We start from the raw sequence: 18174 nt of genomic DNA on the forward strand, positions 1-18174 counted from the left end.
ATGGCGAGGGGATCAATAAATCCATTAACTTCGGGACACACTCATGACTTGAATGATGCAATTCATGTTCCACATTTCAATAAAATATGCATTCAATTCAAATGAACAATTTCCTGCTGTCATTTTGCAATGGTCAATTTCACACTGTCATTGTTTTTTTTTTGTCAAGCCTTGTAATCAGACACAAACAACCGCACGTGTCATATAATTAGGCACGCCTCTCAATACTTTAGAATGAAATTGAGCAAACTCCAAACATATCACAGTGCATGTTGATGTTGGGATAGAACTTCACGTTGGAGTCTGCAGTCTTGCTGGCTAGGTCAAAATGGCTACCGGAGGGTTTAATTAGCACCTATATACCTTAATAAATATATATATTCCAGCGCTTTGAGCAGTGCATTACTATACACATACCAGGAAGGTGGTGATTTGTGATTTCTGATTCCACCTCACATCACATCTTCTCTAAACGATCGGAAAAGTCTGGCTTTTACACTGCTGGAAATTTTACCACCCCTTGATTACGATTCACAACACCTTGGACTGTCAAAGGCCATAAGGGGGCATTCAAGAACTCCCCCTTTTACACAGGGGTCATTGCACCGCCACTGTTTGCTACAAGATACAAAGGCTCAATTTATTTGATAGTACAGATACAATGTTTTAATTCTAACAAATCATCAAAATTCATCAGATATTGGCCTAATTCGGAGAAAACGTTGCTCAGTAGGCCACATATCAGAACTTTTGAAGCAGTTGTGGATCTTGAATACACCCCACTTTCATTTGTCAGTTGGGAATGACGTAAACCGAAATAACGGGCGCGGTGTTTGAACGTTGACAGTRTTCCAGAGAAACAAAGTAGCGAACCGCATAACATTTCATGCACAGTTCTTGAAACAGTAACAAATTTAGAATGGGTAGAAGAAGAAGAAGAAGCAGCACATTCTCAATTAAAAGACGCGATACTGAGAGTTTGGGGTTTGACGAATTCGGGTTTGCCCAGACTAAAAGAAAGGACCAAAAACTTCAACACCGATGTCACGATTACAGGTAGGCTTATTTACATTCAATTGCATTTCATTAATGACAATCAAGGTTTAAGATTGGATGCAGGTTTATCAACAATGTTTTTTTGCCTGTTTTGTGGCCCTTGATCACGACCCTCAGTTCCATTACACACAGTCATTGTTCAAAGGCGTATTCTGTAGGGGAGTTTTAAGCTCCCCGATGCTCCTTCTGAACATTGACATGCATCACTTGCAGTATGGTTTAGGAAACATAAGAACCTTATCTTTCATATCAGCGATAAATAWTTTWAWTTTWTTTTTTATATTGATACACACCTTGATAGGATAAATCAAATCACATTTATTTATGAAGACCTTTTCACATCAGCGGATGTCACAAAGTCCTATACAGGAACCCAGCCTAAAACTACAAACAGCAACCAATGCAGAAGCATGTTGGCTAGGGAAAAACTCTCTTGAAAGGCAGGAACCTAGGAAGAAACCTAGAGAGGAACCAGGCTCTGAGGGGTGGCCAGTCCTCTTCTGGCTGTGCTGGGTTGAGATTATAACAGTACATGGCCAAGATGTTCATAGATGACCAGCAGGGTCTAATAATAATAATCATCATAATGATCACAGTGGTTGTAGTAGAGGGTGCAACAGGTCAGCACCTCAGGAGTAAATGTCAGTTTGCTTTTCATAGCCGAGCATTCAGAGTTCAAGACAGCAGGTGCGAGAGAGTCGAAAACAGCAGGTCCGGGACAAGGTAGCACGGCCGGTGAACAGGTCAGGGTTCCATAGCCGCAGGCGAAACAGTTGAAACTGGAGCAGCAGCATGACCAGGTGGACTGGGGACAGCAAGGAGTCGTCAGGCCAGGTAATCCTGAGGCAAGGTCCCAGGGCTCAGGTTTCTCCGAGAGGGGAGGAGGGAGAGAGAGGTACAGAGCATTAGAGGGAGCATACTAAAATGCACACAGGACAAGGGATAAGACAGGAGAAATCCTCCAGATATAAMAGACTGACCCTAGCCCCCTAACCCAAACTATTGCAACATAAATACCCGAGGCTGAGACAGGAGGGGTCGGGAGACACTGGCCTCGTCCGACGATACCCCTGGACAGGGCCAACCAGGCAGTATATAACCCCACCTACGTTGTCAAAGCACAGCCTCCACACCACTAGAGGGATATCAATAGATCACCAACTTACTACCCTGAGACAAGGCTGAGTATAGCCCACAAGATCTCCCCCATGGTACGAACCCGAGGGTGTCGCTAACCCAGACAGGAAGACCACGTCAGTGACTCAACCCACTCAAGTGACGCACCCCTCCTAGGGACGGCATGGAAGAGCGCCAGTGACTCAGCCCCCGCAATAGAGTTAGATGCAGAGAATCCCGGTGGGGAGAGGGGAACCGGCCAGGCAGAGACGGCAAGGATGGTTCGTCGCTCCTGTGCCTTCCCGTTCACCCACACGCCCCTGAGCCAGACTACACTCAATCATAGGACCTACTGAAGAGATGAGTCTTCAATAAAGACTTAAAGGTCAAGACCGAGTCTGCGTCTCTCACATGGATAGGCAGACCATTCCATGAAAATTGAGCTCTATAGGAGAAAGCCCTGCCTCCATCTGTTTGCTTAGAAATTCTAGGGACAATAAGAAGGCCTGCATCTTGTGACCGTAGCGTACGTGTAGGTATGTACGATAGGACCAAATCGGAGAGATCGGTAGGAGCAAGCCCATGTAATGCTTTGTAGGTTAGCAGTAAAACCTTGAAATCTGCCCTAGCCTTAACAGGAAGCCAGTGTAGAGGCTAGCACTGGAGTAATATGATAACATCTTGATAAAATTTTGATCAAGTTTCTGGTCAAGATTTTAGCAGCCATGTTTAGCACTAACTGAAGTTTATTTAGTGCTTTATCCAGGTAGCCAGAAAATAGAGCATTGCAGTAGTCTAATCTAGATGTGACAAAAGCATGGATGAACTTTTCTGCATAATTTTTGGACAGAAATGTTCAGATTTTTGCAATATTACGTAGATGGAAAAAAGCTGTCCTTGAAATAGTCTTGATATGTTCATCAAAAGAGAGATCATGGTCCAGAGTAACACCGAGGTCCTTCACAGTTTTATTTGAGATGACTGTACAACCATCAAGATTAATTGTCAGATCCAACAGAACTGTGGTTCCCAAACTTTTTATAGTCCCGTACCCCTTCAAACATTCAACCTCCAGCTGCGTACCCCCTCTAGCACCAGGGTCAGCGCACTCTCAAAAAAATGTTTTGCCATCATTGTAAGCCTGCAACACACACTATACGATACATTTATTTAACATAAGAATGAATGTGAGTTTTTGTCACAATCCAACTCGTGGGAAGTGACAAAGAGCTCTTATAGGACCAGGGCACAAATAATAATAATCAATAATTTTGCTCTTTATTTAACCATACCTTATTCACAATTTTCAATTAACAAATAACTCACCACAGGTTATTGAGAAGGGTGTGCTTGAAAGGACGCACATAACTCTGCAATGTTGGGTTGTATTGGAGAGAGTCTCGGTCTTAAATCATTTTCCACACAGTCTATGCCTGCATTTAGTTTTCATGCTAGTGAGGGCCGAGAATCCACTCTCACATAGGTACGTGGTTGCAAAGGGCATTAGCGTCTTAACAGCGTGATTTGCCAAGGCAAGATACTCTGAGCGCAGCCCAATCCAGAAATCTGGCAGTAGCTTCTGATTAAATTCAATTTTCACAGAACCGCTTGTTGCAATTTCGATGAGGCTCTCTTGTTCAGATATCGGTAAGTGGACTGGAGGCAGGGCATGAAAGGGATAACGAATCCAGTTTGTGCCATCCGTGTCGAAAGTATCTGCGTAATTGCACGCCCAACTCACTCATGTGCTTCGCTATATCACATTTGACATTTTCCGTAAGCTTGAGTTCATTTGCACACAAAAAAAAACATACGATAATGGAAAGACCTTTGTGTTGTCCTTGTTAAGCTTTTTGGATTCCTTTCTCTGCATGTTGAACGAGTAGATTACTCAAATCGATGGCGCCAACTAAACAGACCTTTTGGGATGTAAAGAAGGATTTTATCTAACAACAAAATGTTGTAGCTGGGACCCTTTGGATTGCAAATCGGAAGAAGATTTTCAAAAAGTAAGTGAATATTTAATCGCTATTTGTGATTTTATGAAGCCTGTGCTGGTTGAAAAATATTTTGATGTGGGGCGCCGTCCTCAAACAATCGCATGGCATGCTTTCGCTGTAAAGCCTATTGTAAATCGGACAATGCAGTTAGATGAACAAGACTTTAAGCTTTTAACCGATAAAAGACACTTGTATGTCCATATTTCACCGGAATTTGTCAGCCCTTTAAGACAATGATGCCCTTTGCAACCACGTACAGTTGAAGTCGGAAGTTTACATACACCTTAGCCAAATACATTTAAACTCAGTTTTTCACAATTCCTGACATTTAATCCTAGTAAAAACTCCCTGTCTTAGGTCAGTTAGGATCACCACTTCATTTTAAGAATGTGAAACGTCAGAATAATAGTAGAGAGAATAATTTATTTCATCTTTCATTTCTTTCATCATATTCCCAGTGGGTCAGAAGTTTACATTCACTCAATTAGTATTTGGTAGCATTGCCTTTTTAAATTGTTGAACTGTTTCGACTAGCTTCCCACAATAAGTTGGGTGATTTTTGGCCCATTCCTCCTGATAGAGCTGGTGTAACTGAGTCAGGTTTGTAGGCCTCCTTGCTCGCACACACTTTTTCAGTTCTGCCCACAAATTTTCCAGGGGATTGAGGTCAGGGCTTTGTGATGGCCACTCCAATACCTTGACATTGTTGTCCTTAAGCCATTTTGCCACAACTTTGGAACTATGCTTGGGGTCATTGTCCATTTGGAAGACCCATTTGCGACCAAGCTTTACCTTTCTGACTGATGATTTGAGCTGTTGCTTCAATATATCCACATAATTTTCCTACCTCATGATGCCATCTATTTTGTGAAGTGTACCAGTCCCTCCTGCAGCAAAGCACCCCCACAACATGATGCTACCACCCCCATGCTTCACAGTTGGGATGGTGTTCTTCGGCTTGCAAGCGTCCCCCTTTTTCCTCCAAACATAACAATGGTCATTATGGCCAGACAGTTCTATTTTTGTTTCATCAGACCAGAGGACATTTCTCCAAAAAGTAAGATCTTTGTCCCCATGTGCAGTTGCAAACCGTAGTCTGGCTTTTTTATGGCGGTTTTGAAGCAGAGGCTTCTTCCTTGCTGAGCGGCCTTTCAGGTTATTCCTGAGCGGTATGACGGCTGCGTGGTCCCATGGTGTTTATACTTGCTTACTATTGTTTGTAGAGATGAACGCGGTACCTTCAGGCGTTTGGAAATTGCTCCCAAGGATGAACCAGACCTGTGGAGTTCAACAATGTTTTTTCTGAGGTCTTGGCTGATCTTCTTTTTTACCATGGTGTCAAGCAAAGAGGCATGGAGTTTGAAGGTAGGCCTTCCAATACATCCACAGGTACACCTCCAATTGACTCAAATTATGTCAGTTAGCCTATCAGAAGCTTCTAAAGCCATGGCATAACTTAGTGTATGTAAACTTCTGACCCCCCACTGTGATACAGTGAATTATAAGTGAAATAATCTCTCAGTGAACAATTGTTGGAAAAATTACTTGTGTCATGCACAAAGTAGATGTCCTAACCAACTTGCCAAAACTGTAGTTTGTTAACAAGAAATTTGTGGAGTGGTTGAGAAACGAGTTTTAATGACTCCAACCTAAGTGTATGTAAACTTCCGACTTCAACTGTACCTATGTGAGAGTGGTTTCTCGGCCCTCACTAGCATGAAAACTAAATACAGGTATAGACTGTGTGGATAATTATTTAAGACAGGCTCTTTCCAATACAACCCAACATTGCAGAGTTATGTGCATCCTTTCAAGCACACCTTGTCATTAACCTGTGGTGAGGTATTCATAATTAGATGAACAAATATGGTTTTATATGTAAGATGGTTAAATAAAGAGCAAAATTGATTATGATTTGTGCCCTGGACTCTAAGAGCTCTGTCACTTCCCACGAGCAGGGTTGTAACAAACACTCACACTCATTCTTATGTTTAATAATTGTATTGTGTGTGTGTGGCAGGCAATGATGGCAAAAATCAACATTTGAGAGTGCGCTACCCCTGGTGCTAGAGGGAGCAGCTGGAGGTTGAATGTTTGAAGGGGTACGGGACTATAAGAGTTTGGGAACCACTGATCTTGGGTATTATGCAAGGTTCAATTTAGTTCCTTAGTTATGTTGATAACTGTTTTTTGTACGCTGACGTCCTTGGGTAGGTGGAGGGAGTCTGGAAGGGAATCTAGGAATCTTAAGGTTGTCCGAGAATTTATAGCACGGCTTTTGATGATCCTTGGTTCGCGTCWAAACAGATTATTTGTTGCGATTGCAAATGTAATAAAATGGTGGTCCGATAGTCCAGGATTATGAGGAAAAACATTAAGATCCACAACATTTATTCCACGGGACAAAACTAGGTCCAGAGTATGACTGTGGCAGTGAGTAGGTCCAGAGACATGTTGGACAAAACCCACTGATTCGATGATGGCTCCGAAAGCCCTTTGGAGTGGGTCTGTGGACTTTTCCATGTGAATATTAAAATCACCAAAAATGTGAATATTATCTGCCATGACTACAAGGTCCGATAGGAATTCAAGGAACTCAGTGAGGAACGCTGTATATGGCCCAGGAGGCCTATAAGCAGTAGCTATAAAAAAGTGATTGAGTAGGCTGCATAGATTTCGTGACTAGAAGCTCAAAATACGAAAACAGTAATTTATTTTTTTGTAAATTTAAATTTGCTATCGTAAATGTAAGCAACTCCTCCGCCTTTGCGGGATATCACATCAAAATTGTGATTAGTTCATTGACTATAACTGCCTTGGAAGTGAGGGATCTAACATTAAGTAGCTCTATTTTGTGATGAGATATCACAATCTCTTTCAGTAATGACAGGAATGAAGGTCTTTATTCCAGTGAGAATGAGAGGTCCTGTATCAACAAACTCACTTCCTTGACAACTTCCTTCACAACAGCTCTGCGCTGCTGGCGCAAGAAGTATAAATCCATGACTTCTACAGAGGTCACGTCAGAATGACCGTGTAAAGCCTTTAGGTGTATTTTAATTTACGGGCCATATGCTTCGAAAGATGCATTTTTGCGTCTTTTATTGACGTTTCTAAAAGTTTAAACACAGCATCGGGATTGTAGTTTGTGTGCGAAGTTAATGGCTGAGAACTGTAGGGAGAAAGCAGACTCCGCCTAGAATTTTCAATAGCTAGACTGGATTGGACATGCGCATCCAAAGAAGAGAAGAATTGTTTTATTATAACTGACTGTTTCTCCCCCAGTTACCCCCAACTCAACGCCCGTAGGGTGAAGGAATTGTGTGAGCTTCTTAGTTACTGGAATGGATCCAGTTTCATCTGCAGAAGCCAGGTATTTTGTCCTACTGAATGTATTATAGAACACCATTTGCAACATATTAAATTAAYAGGCTATGTTTAGATTAGACCTTCCTTAGGCAGTTGTTTGCCAAACAGCCTATGCATTATTGACTTGTTTTAAATGGTGCACCTTCAAGTGGTCACATGACACAGTGAAAGTTTATCTTACAACAGACCTGGAACATTTCAGTTAATCACACTATTTTAAAACATATTTTGTAGGACATTGGCCACATTTCTTTCCCTTTTCAGATTGAACGGTTTATGAGAATGGGAATCCCTCCAGCTTTAAGAGGGCGAGTGTGGAAGTGCCTTCTCAACATCGACAAACTAAGAGAATCCAGTGCTTTTAACTATCAGGTGCAGTCCCATAACCACTGTACATATCATTTTCGAAAGTACACTCTAGACTGGCACTTGCATTATTGAAAAGCAAAACAATTTTCCTCCTCCATAGCCTACTTCTCCAGTGACACATTTAAGACACATAGGCCAAGTGTTTTATTTAGTTGTGTATTCACTCAATTTCAGAAATGTTTGGATGAGATCCGAGGGCCCCTGGTTGACCTGGGAGTTAGTGAATACGGCATCATCTCAGCCATAGCTACTTTGAATGACACAGAGAATGACCTGGGGTCCAACCAACTTCCCTCTCGCTGCCCCCCGGACTTGGCCTACTCCAGTGCAGATGTCACCATCTTTCGTCAGATCGCTCTGGATCTGCGTGAGTTATGGGATATTCTGTAGACCCCCTTTTCTCTGTACTGACAGTATGTTTGCTCTGCACATCTGGGATATGAATGGCTGATTGCATTTGACTCTTATCTTATCTTTGTACAGAGAGATCCTTCCCAACCCATCGCACCCTGATGGGCGAGAGTCCTGAGGCAATAGAAGGCCAAGCCAAGCTCTTCCGAGTCCTCATCGCCTACGCAAAGTACAACCCTAAGATTGGATATAGCCAAGGTACAGTAAGGGGAGCTGCCTGTTTGCAATCATGTAGCGGTATGCACGCAAGCACCAATTTGGAACAATGCTGTTTAAATATTACTGGGGCTGTTTGACGGAGGCACAGATACATGTATGCAATAACTGTAGTTTTGTCATTAAACAAATCCCTTTGAATGACAATATTCCTTGTTAATGTACTTTCATGACATCCAAAAACAATTCGCCTACCATGCAGTTGGTAGTAACATTTTAAGTTCCATACTTCAGCCACTTGGGGGCAGAAGAGTCTAAGTAGACGTTGAGCTGGTACAGCACCATGCTGCCAAGCTAATCACACAAACATTTCCAATAATACATAATGTGTTTTAAAGATTATCTGCATGGTTGACATTGGTGTGTGTATGTGTCCCCTTATTTTATCCATATTAGTAGCGCCTTATTATTGACTGTTCATATCTTTATCAGGAATGTCATACATCGCTGCAGTGCTTCTTATGCACCTAAGTGAAGAGGAGGCCTTCTGGGCCTTGGGAGTTCTTCTAGAGAAGCCTAAATATCTGTCAGAGCTGTTTGACCTCTCCGGGGAGAAGTGAGAATGTCCTTTCAATGCGTATCACATTATGAATATTTTATTAATGACATGAAGCAGCATACTTTGCTGAAGTACTGTAATTAACTGGTCTTTGCTTTCTAATGTTAGGATCCAGCATCAAGCGATGGTGTTTCACCAGTTCTTCAAGCACAGGAAACCTCAGCTTTCCAAGCACATAGTAAGTGTGACGACCCAGCTCCCTGCGTACAACTTGTAGTAGCTCTTAGGCACAAATCTCATATTGAGAGGACTTCAAAAAAACTGTTATCGAGGGATATCTGGAGGGGAATCTGCTTGGTGACTGAACATGCCTCAAATGTAGGGCTCTTCTCATCACTCTTCCACTGTGCATTCCTCTCTAAAATCCCATGGCCACAGAGACCATCATCACCACTGCAGCACATTGTCCTCAGGGACTGGGTTTTACCACTAGATTCACAGCTGCTTCCCAGTAACAGTCTGAGCTCATGTATGGAAAGAGGGTTGGCCATGTTGGTGTCACACAGCTTTATCCTGGAAATGACAGCAGTAAAAGCTCTTTGCTTACAGATGCCTCCTGCTTTATGTCAGAAGGGGGAAGCTGTGTGGCTATGATGTCTCTGAAAGCAGCTACCCCTCAGCACAGTTTTAGCTAAGTAATGAAATCTTGGTCTGTGAGTGAAATATGGAAGTTCCTTCACCAGCTCGGCCCATCACATTGCTCTCAGCTCTCTTGAGTCTCATCACCCTCTCTTTACCTGCAGCCTTAGGCCCCTTTAAATGAGAGACTAAACCTCTCTGCTGCTTGACTGTCTCTTGAGAGATTTTCTATTTCTCGGTGTTGACTCAGCACGTCTCAGAGAAAAGCTGCCCATTCAGTGCCGGCGGACTGCACACCACAGCGGCTTAAGGCATTAGAAACATTCACTCGAGTGCATTTATTTGAAGTACCAAGACCAGCATTTTACCACTGACTCTTGATAGAGCTCTGCTTAAAAGTTTATTTTATAATGGAACTCAGTCAGTTTTCAATATGCAACTTTCTGTTCCTAAATTCTCTTTCTTTTCTTTTAAGGAGGATGTAAGGGTTTCGTCCATCCATTTTGTTATGCCTTGGTTCCTAACCCTGTTCACCTCCCTGCCCTGCTGGGACTCTGTGCTGGCCATATGGGACCTCATCATGTTGCATGGTAATACTAACAGGGAGGTACAGACTTTGGGATTCTGTAAACACTTTGTCATGTACATTATTGTTATCATTTTTCACCCTACCTTTTCGCCTCTGCCTCACACTTCAGAATCAGGAGATGGCTCCTGCCCTATGAGCTGTTCTGGCTCGCACAAGCTTAGAGCAAAAAAATGGACGTGTCTCTTCACAGTCCCTGTTGTGCTGTAAGGTGTTATTTTTATCTGGTTTTTGAATCTGGTTTTATTGCTAGCTTGAGTTACCTGGGGAGGCAGAGTTCCATGTCGTCATGGCTCTATTTAATACTGTGCGTTTCTCAGCTTCTGGTCTGGACCTGGGGACTGTGAACAGACCTCTGCTTGCATGTCCTGTGTTGTACCGATGAGTATCTGAACTGAATGCCAACTGCTTGAACAGACCGTTCGGTACCATCAACACCTCGCACAAAGAGCAACAGCAATCAATCTTTCGTCAACTTTGAGCCAGGAGAGATTGACATGAATGTTACTGACATTTGCCTTCTGTGTACATCTAAGTGCCATAAGTGTTGCTCTATTCTAGGTCAATTGCAGTTGGTCCATGTCTCCCTTTATTGCACATGACCTACACAACTGGGCTATAGTCCAGGAGTGACTAAACTAGGAGCTGTCTGGTCGACTGAGCTGTCAAGAAAGCAGAGCGACACCTTATCATGAACAGACCTTTTCCATTTGAGCAACCATTAAGTGTATATGTTTTGTCCATGACAGCTTGCTATCTAGGGTTACACTCAGCAGTTTAGTGTCCTCAACTTGCTCAATTGCCACATTATTCAATAATAGATTTCAATGCGATATTTGTGTTGAGGGCATGATTTGTCCCAATAACGATGCTTTTCGTTTTTGTGATTATTTAGCACCAGCCTTTTGCTTGTTACCATTCTAAAACTGAYTGGAGCTCTGTTAAAGTGTCATTTATTTTACATTCGTAGCTGACGTGTATACTGTTGAGTCCTCAGCATACATAGACACACAGGCTTTAGTCAAGGTCAGTGGAAGGTCATTAGTAAAAACAGAACAATAATGGCCCAAGCTGGCTGCCCTGCGGTACACCACACTCAACCGAATTTGCATTTGAGAGGCGTCCATTAAAGAAAACCCTCTGTGTTCTATTAGATGGGTAACTCTCAATCCTTAAGGCAGAGGATGTAAATCCATAGCGCCTAACTTTTCAGCAACAGGTTGAAGAGTGACATCAATGACATCAAAAGCTGCACTGAAGTCTAACAAAACAATCTTCTTACTATCAATTTCTTTCAGCAAATCATCAGTCATCAGTGCCAAGCATATTCAGTCCCCTTCCCTATAAGCATGCTGAAGGTCTGTTACTTTGTTTTCTGTAAAATAACTTTTATTTGGTCAAGTTTGCTAAGCACTGGTAACAGACTGTTTGAACCTTTTTTAAAGGGTTCTCTGCTATTCTTGGGCAGCGGAATTACCTTTGCCTCGTTCCAGGCTTGAGGGCACACACCGTCTTCTAGGCTTAAATTGAAGATGTGGCAAACTAGATTCGCAATGTATTCCGCTACCGTCTTCAGCAATTTACCATCCATGTTTTCGGTACAAGGTGGCTTGTCCAAAAATGTTTTCAACTCTTCCACATTCCCTTTGCGGACTGAACTACAGCGACTCTTTCATTATTTTGTCTGTTATACATGAATATAAAGGCTCAGTGTTTGTTGTTTGCTAATCTTGTCAACAAAAAGTTAAAGGTTTGATTTGTTTGCCTTCTAAACATGCTCACAGGTCCTAGAGGTCCCTGCTTATCTCACTATCTAGAGTTTTTATTATACTGATGGKCACTGACTAAATGGTCCCAGATCTGTTTGTGCTGTTTTACCAGCTGTATTTCTGGTTCATGTTACTTTGTGTCCAGGCCTCTCTGCTGTGTTCCGTACTGGTCTCACCATCATTCAGCTGCTGGAGTCTCGGCTAATGAACCTGACTGACGAGGCTGCCGTGCTACCCCTGCTGCTAAGGGTACCTGTGGATGTGTGAGTGTTACGTCATCCTTATTCAAAAACACAGAGACTTGGGCCCACACAGTAGTTTTAAATCATCATAGGAACCATTATATGCATTTGCTTTTAGTGGACAGCCATTTTAGTTCTGGTTTTCAATACAAGCATATCTTAAATAGACTTGTCTCATGCAACTCAGTCAATATAGCGTCAGTAGTTAAACATATTTTGTTGACGTCTAGCGGTCCCTATGGAAACATGGCAAGTGGGTTTGTGTATATAACAGTGGCTGGCCAGTTCATGATGTGAAGCAGTTATCATATTTGTTTTAATATMTTAACCAAATCCTTTTAATCATTCTCTTGCCTGCCTCTCTTTTGAATAAATATTTCTCTCTACAATGTTTACTTTGGCCAAAGAACTGTGGATTAGCCTCTTGTTACTGTGGGATGAACAGCATTGAGTCCCATGAGCATGTTAATCAATGGAGTTTAAGAGCTCTTTGATTTCCAGGCTTTGTTTTATTGGGTTGGGGATCGTTATAGCAACGGTGCCTTGCTAATGTTTTGTTGGTGTCCTTGTAGGATTTAGATGGCATATTAGGGACCTATTGGATATTTATTGTTTTTGCCCAACTTGGGATCGTTGTCGGTCTCGGCTAGTATATTTAACTTGCCTTTCTATTAGAAGCATTACTTTACAAAGCAATATACTATATAGCAATAGCAATATACTATAATATAGATATTATTTGAGATTAGTTATGAAATAACTTAAGTTTCTTTGAGGGTGTTTCCTGCAAAACAAGTCATTTAATTTGTGTTGTTCACATTTGAATATTTTGCCTTTGTGACGGTTGTCAGCAGGCACCGAGCCACATGCCACATTGAAGGGCTCTTGTTTCTAGCTTGGCATCTGTGTGCCAGCCCAGTGAGGTCATGGCTAAGTGGTTTCTCTGTCTCGGACCAGGATCCTCTTACGAAAGGAAGAAGCAAGCCCCCTGAAACCACAGCCTTTCTCGTCAGTGAGAGTGGGGGGAGGGGAAGCAGAAAAGTATAAGGTCAGAGAGTCATCTATACAGAGGGATTAGGCTATGAGCAGTCAGCCGGTTAGGATACAGCATAAAAACATCCTCTATCACCCCATTGAGAATATCATATTTTCAGGAGACCTGATTTAACCCTGGCTTTAACTCAAAATCCTTGGCCATGGTCAGGCTCTCCTATCTGCTTTAATACAGAGTGGAGTTGGTGGACAAGTGAAACACCAATAGACAATCATCTGATTAATGGACTTTCTTTCATCCATTTAATCTATTGGTTTCTGTCCATCACTGCCCACCCCTTCCCCCCTTATCTCCATTCAGGCCTATTGACACGTCCCTCTGCCTGAGGAGTTGACAGCTCATTTGTTTGCTACCTTTCACTGACAAGCCCACATCAATGCGGCCACTTTTTCACGGTGCTTTATGTAAGAGCCAGCGTGATGTGAAGCATAGGGACAAGCTGTGTCTCAGCTCCAAGGGCTTTTTAACTGAATGCTTCGGTAACCATGATATACAGTGCATTCGGAAAGTATTCAGACCCTTTCCCTTTTTCCTCATTTTGTTACTTTACAGCCTCATTCTAAAATGGACTAAATAAATGTTTTTCCTGATCAATCTACCCACAATTCCCCATAATGACAAAGCGAAAACAGATGTTTGCAAATTGATTCAAAATAAAAAGCGGGTACCTTATATACGTAAGTGTTCAGACCCTTTGCTATGAGACTCGAAATTGAGCTCAGGTGCATCCTGTTTCCATTGATCATCCTTGATGTTTCTACAACTTGATTGTAGTCCATCTGTGGTAAATTAAATTGATTGGACAAGATTTGGAAAGGAACACACCTGTCTATATAAGGTCCCACAGTTGACAGTGCATGTCAGAGCAAAAACAATGTCATGAGATCGAAGGAATTGTCCGTAGAGCTCCAAGACAGGATTGTGTCGAGGCACAGATCTGGGGAAGGGTACCAAAAAATGTCTGCAGCATTGAAGGTCCCCAAGAACACAATGGCCTCCATCATACTTAACTGGAAGAAGTTTGGAACCACCAAGACTCTTCCTAGAGCTGGCCGCCTGGCCAAACTCAGCAATCGGGAGAGAAGGATCTTGGTCAGGGAGGTGACCATAAACCCGATGGTCACTGTGACAGAGCGCTAGAGTTCCTCTAAGGAGATGGGATAACCATCCAGAAGGACAACCATCTCTGCAGCACTCCACCAATCAGACTTGTATGGTAGAGTGGCCAGACAGAAACCACTCCTCAGTAAAAGGCACATGACAGCCCGTTTTGAGTTTGCCAAAAGGGACCTTAAGAACTCTGACCATGAAAAAAAGATTCTCTGGTCTGAAGAAATCAAGATTGAACTCTTTGGCCTGAATGCCAAGTGTCACGTCTGGAGGAAACCTGGCACCATCCCTACTGTGGAGCATGGTGGTGGCAGCATCATGCTGTGGGGATGTTTTTCAGTGGAAGGGACTGGGACACTAGGGAAAGATGAACTGAGCAAAGTACAGAGAGATCCTTGATGAAAACCTGCTCCAGAGCACTCAAGACCTCAGACTGGGGTGACGGTTCACCGAACAACGACCCAACAGGACAATGACCCTAAGCACACAGCCAAGACACGCAGGAGTGGCTTCGGGACAAGTCTCTGAATGTCCTTGAGTGGCCCAGCCAGAGCCTGGACTTGAACCCGATCGAACATCTCTCGAGAGACCTGAAAAATAGCTGTGCAGTGATGCTCCCCATCCAACCTGACAGAGCTTGAGGATCTGCAGAAAAGAATGGGAGAAGCCTCCCAAATACAGGTGTGCCAAGCTTGTGTCATACCCAAGAAGACTCGCGGMTGTAATCGCTGTCAAAAGTACTGAGTAAATGGTCTGAATACTTTTAAAAATACATTTGAAAACATTTCTAAAACTTTGTTTTTGCTTTGTCATTATGGGGYATTGTGCGTAGATTGTTGAGAAAAAAAAAACTATCAATTTTAGAGTAAGGCTGTAACATAATAAAATGTGAGCGAAATCAAGTGGTCTGAATACTTTCTGAATGCGCTGTATCAAAGGTTTGACTATTGCCATTGAGTCTTGAGGGCAATTCAATTTGGCATGTTTTTTCTTCTTCTCCCGCCTATAAAGCCAACTGCCATGTATTGCTTCAAACTGTGATGGCTGATCAAAGTTGAATGAGGAGGAGATGATTTAAGAAGCTTTTCTGTACTAATGTAAGACCCTTTCTGTCCCCTCCAGCTCTCAGCACTGTGTCCTGCTCCCAGCCCTTTGGAGCACAGAGGTACAGGAGTGGGAGATCAAGTGCATGAACAGCCTGGTGTTGGAGGAGACTGAGGGACTCCACCCAGGTAACACACACACACACACACACACACACTCAAATCAAATAACATTTTATTTGTCACGTGCCGAATACAACAGGTGTAGAAATGCTCACAAACCCTTAACCAACACACATTGTTGTAGTGGTACAATTAAATTACTCTACCGGACTTCCTCCTGCATTCTGTGTTGATGACAATGACAGGCCCTGATGCTGCAATGGGAAAAGTGGGTGGGAAACTGAAGGTTAAGTGGGAAGGTCTGACAGAGTAACCTGAGATGGTCTTTCACTCTGCACAGTCCTCAGTGTCCAGGCCTTATCTGGTGGTCCATGATAGTCATGGATTTGGTTGGGTGAGTCTGTAAGACATTTGTTCATCTTGACTAAATGTCAGAGCTGTTTTACTTGGACCCTGTGGATGATTCACAAACCTCACTGTATTGTATGCGCTTTGTGTTGCTAATTTTGTCAAGACCGATGACAAAAGGTGAAACGGACGATTCTCTGCCGTTGTCCTCTTTCTTTCTACCCTTTCTGTTTTTGTCCTTTTCGCTGTGTAGAAAATTGGTAATACACCATTAGATCATGTGCTCACTCTTTGGAGTTCTTAGTTTTTGTTTTCAGTGATGACTTGAAGCATTTTTTCAGGAACTTTGACATGACGACTCACTGCCTTGCCGCTCAGCCCTGTGGGTGGTGCTTTAACCCATGTTACTAATGGATGACCGTGATTTTAGCATTCAGAGATGAACTGGGTTAGGCCAGACCCTTTGTGTGTGAGAGATCATCATTCCCTCCCCTTCAGCTGCGGTGACTGTAGCCATCATCCTAGCATAGTCTCAGGCACAGTAAGTATAATCATTTCTCTGAGAGTGAAAGGGCTCCTTGATTAGCTCCGATGTGCTCTGTGCTGATCTGATCCCATGTCTTACATTACCGCTGTCGCCAGCATGAGCAACACTTTAGAGAGCCTCCCCTTAGATCTCTGTGTCTGAGTCACGTCGCCGTGTTTGTGTCCACTCTCTTGGCATACAAAAGGGGAACATATTTTAGGTTATTCAGTACCCGGCTCGACATGCCCCCTCCCTATTGTAGTTTTATCTTCACGCCAGACGTGCTGGAATGCCATCTGATACGTGAGCACTGTCAGCTCTGAGTCACTGACTGGGAGAGACTCCTGGAGGCCCAGTCAATGAGTCACATTTTGGCTGCAAAATGGCTGCCGCAGGCCCTGTTGTCAGTGTGGCACAGTCTGGACCAGGGGCCCCACTGTAAAGCTAATTGAAAGGCTCAGCACAGCAGCAGATTTTACTATGTGAATCTCTCATCAGGCTGTTGTGTGTGAGTCAGGATGAGTCATCCACACTGCCTGCTGTTTAGCTAGCTGCCTCTCTTGCCCCAGGTGGAGAGGAGCTCAATCAAAAGCCCCTCAGTAGCCAGGCCTTCAGAACCAGCCTCCTCCAGTCTGTAGTCCTTTTTGACAACCTGCACTATAGATACTATGACAGACTGAGGCCCAGTGAATTCCAAAAAGGATGGAACTGTTTTGGGTACACAAGTCTAGATTTTTCAGAACCAGTTACATTAGTTTTTTTACTGGAAGTGGTAATTAAGGTTAGTTTTAATGATTAACAGCACTTGACAGGTCTGTCCATTCTAGAGTATGAGTATAGATGGTTGGTGTTTCTCTGACGTGAGTTTTCAGCTGATGATGAGTACAGCGCTCTTGCTTTCTGTCCTCAACGAAGCAGTCATCTCTCTACCGCTATGAATTAATTACAACATTCACTTTGTCTCCTATCCTCACCAACTGTGCCAACACCTTTATCGCCACTGATATCGTACAGACATGAGATTCTCCTCTAAAATAGCTTGTTTTGAAATATGCATTAAATGGCAGACATCACTATAGACTTAAAGATAAATCATTTAGGTAGTAGTGTGTTTTGGAGCTATGAGTTCTAGCTGCTACCTCCCGTGTTGGAGCAGGATTGTATTCTGCTTGTGTGAGCTAGCTTGCTTGCTGCTCTGGCCCTCTGGTCTGGTGCTAGACCTTTAGTCAGCACAACAGTGATAGCAGGTGTCTCTTTTTCTCATCCGCTCCCTCTCTCAGCATGTTGTTCCTCTGCTCGTGCAATGACTCAGCTGCTTTCTGAGGCTTTAATAAAAGTGCTGCTCGGGCCACCTTCACCTGTAGGACTGATCTGGACTCCGTTCACCTTCACTCGTAGGACTGATCTGGACTTTGTTCTGTATGAGCAAAGAACAGTTTTCCTGGGTTACAATATTTGAGTCTGCATCATTGAGGTGTATTTGATAACCACAATGAACATATTTAGCTGCAGAATTGTGATATTTTTTATATACGACTTCAAGAGGTCAGAATGTGTTTTCCCTGTGTTACCTGTGCATATATAAAGATTAGTCTTTTTCATAAGGTCATATCCATTTAGGGTTGTACAGGTGAATGAATGACCTCTGAGGACATTTCAGAGCTTCTGCATGACTGAGCTGAATGTTTGTCACCTTGG

The 18174-nt window shown here is 43.0% G+C and overlaps 1 protein-coding gene across 2 annotated transcripts in view; it reads left to right on the forward strand.

Moving 5' to 3' along the window:
• The first annotated feature begins 603 nt into the window (after nucleotides 1-603).
• si:ch211-266k8.4 (carabin) overlaps nucleotides 604-18174 on the forward strand; it is a 99765-nt gene continuing 82194 nt past the window's right edge. The window contains exons 1-10 of one of the 2 annotated variants that reach the window (XM_023985892.3): nucleotides 604-1056; nucleotides 7458-7545; nucleotides 7806-7913; nucleotides 8085-8277; nucleotides 8394-8519; nucleotides 8970-9093; nucleotides 9205-9274; nucleotides 10151-10265; nucleotides 12176-12293; nucleotides 15559-15668. In XM_023985892.3, the coding sequence (XP_023841660.1) occupies nucleotides 920-1056; nucleotides 7458-7545; nucleotides 7806-7913; nucleotides 8085-8277; nucleotides 8394-8519; nucleotides 8970-9093; nucleotides 9205-9274; nucleotides 10151-10265; nucleotides 12176-12293; nucleotides 15559-15668 (1189 nt within the window). In that variant the 5' untranslated portion in view covers nucleotides 604-919. The remainder of the gene's footprint in view (nucleotides 1057-7457; nucleotides 7546-7805; nucleotides 7914-8084; nucleotides 8278-8393; nucleotides 8520-8969; nucleotides 9094-9204; nucleotides 9275-10150; nucleotides 10266-12175; nucleotides 12294-15558; nucleotides 15669-18174) is intronic. The other variant, XM_023985891.2, reaches the window with a different exon arrangement.

The sequence above is a fragment of the Salvelinus sp. IW2-2015 genome, linkage group LG4q.1:29, assembly GCF_002910315.2.
Source record: "Salvelinus sp. IW2-2015 linkage group LG4q.1:29, ASM291031v2, whole genome shotgun sequence".
Taxonomy (NCBI): domain Eukaryota; kingdom Metazoa; phylum Chordata; class Actinopteri; order Salmoniformes; family Salmonidae; genus Salvelinus; species Salvelinus sp. IW2-2015.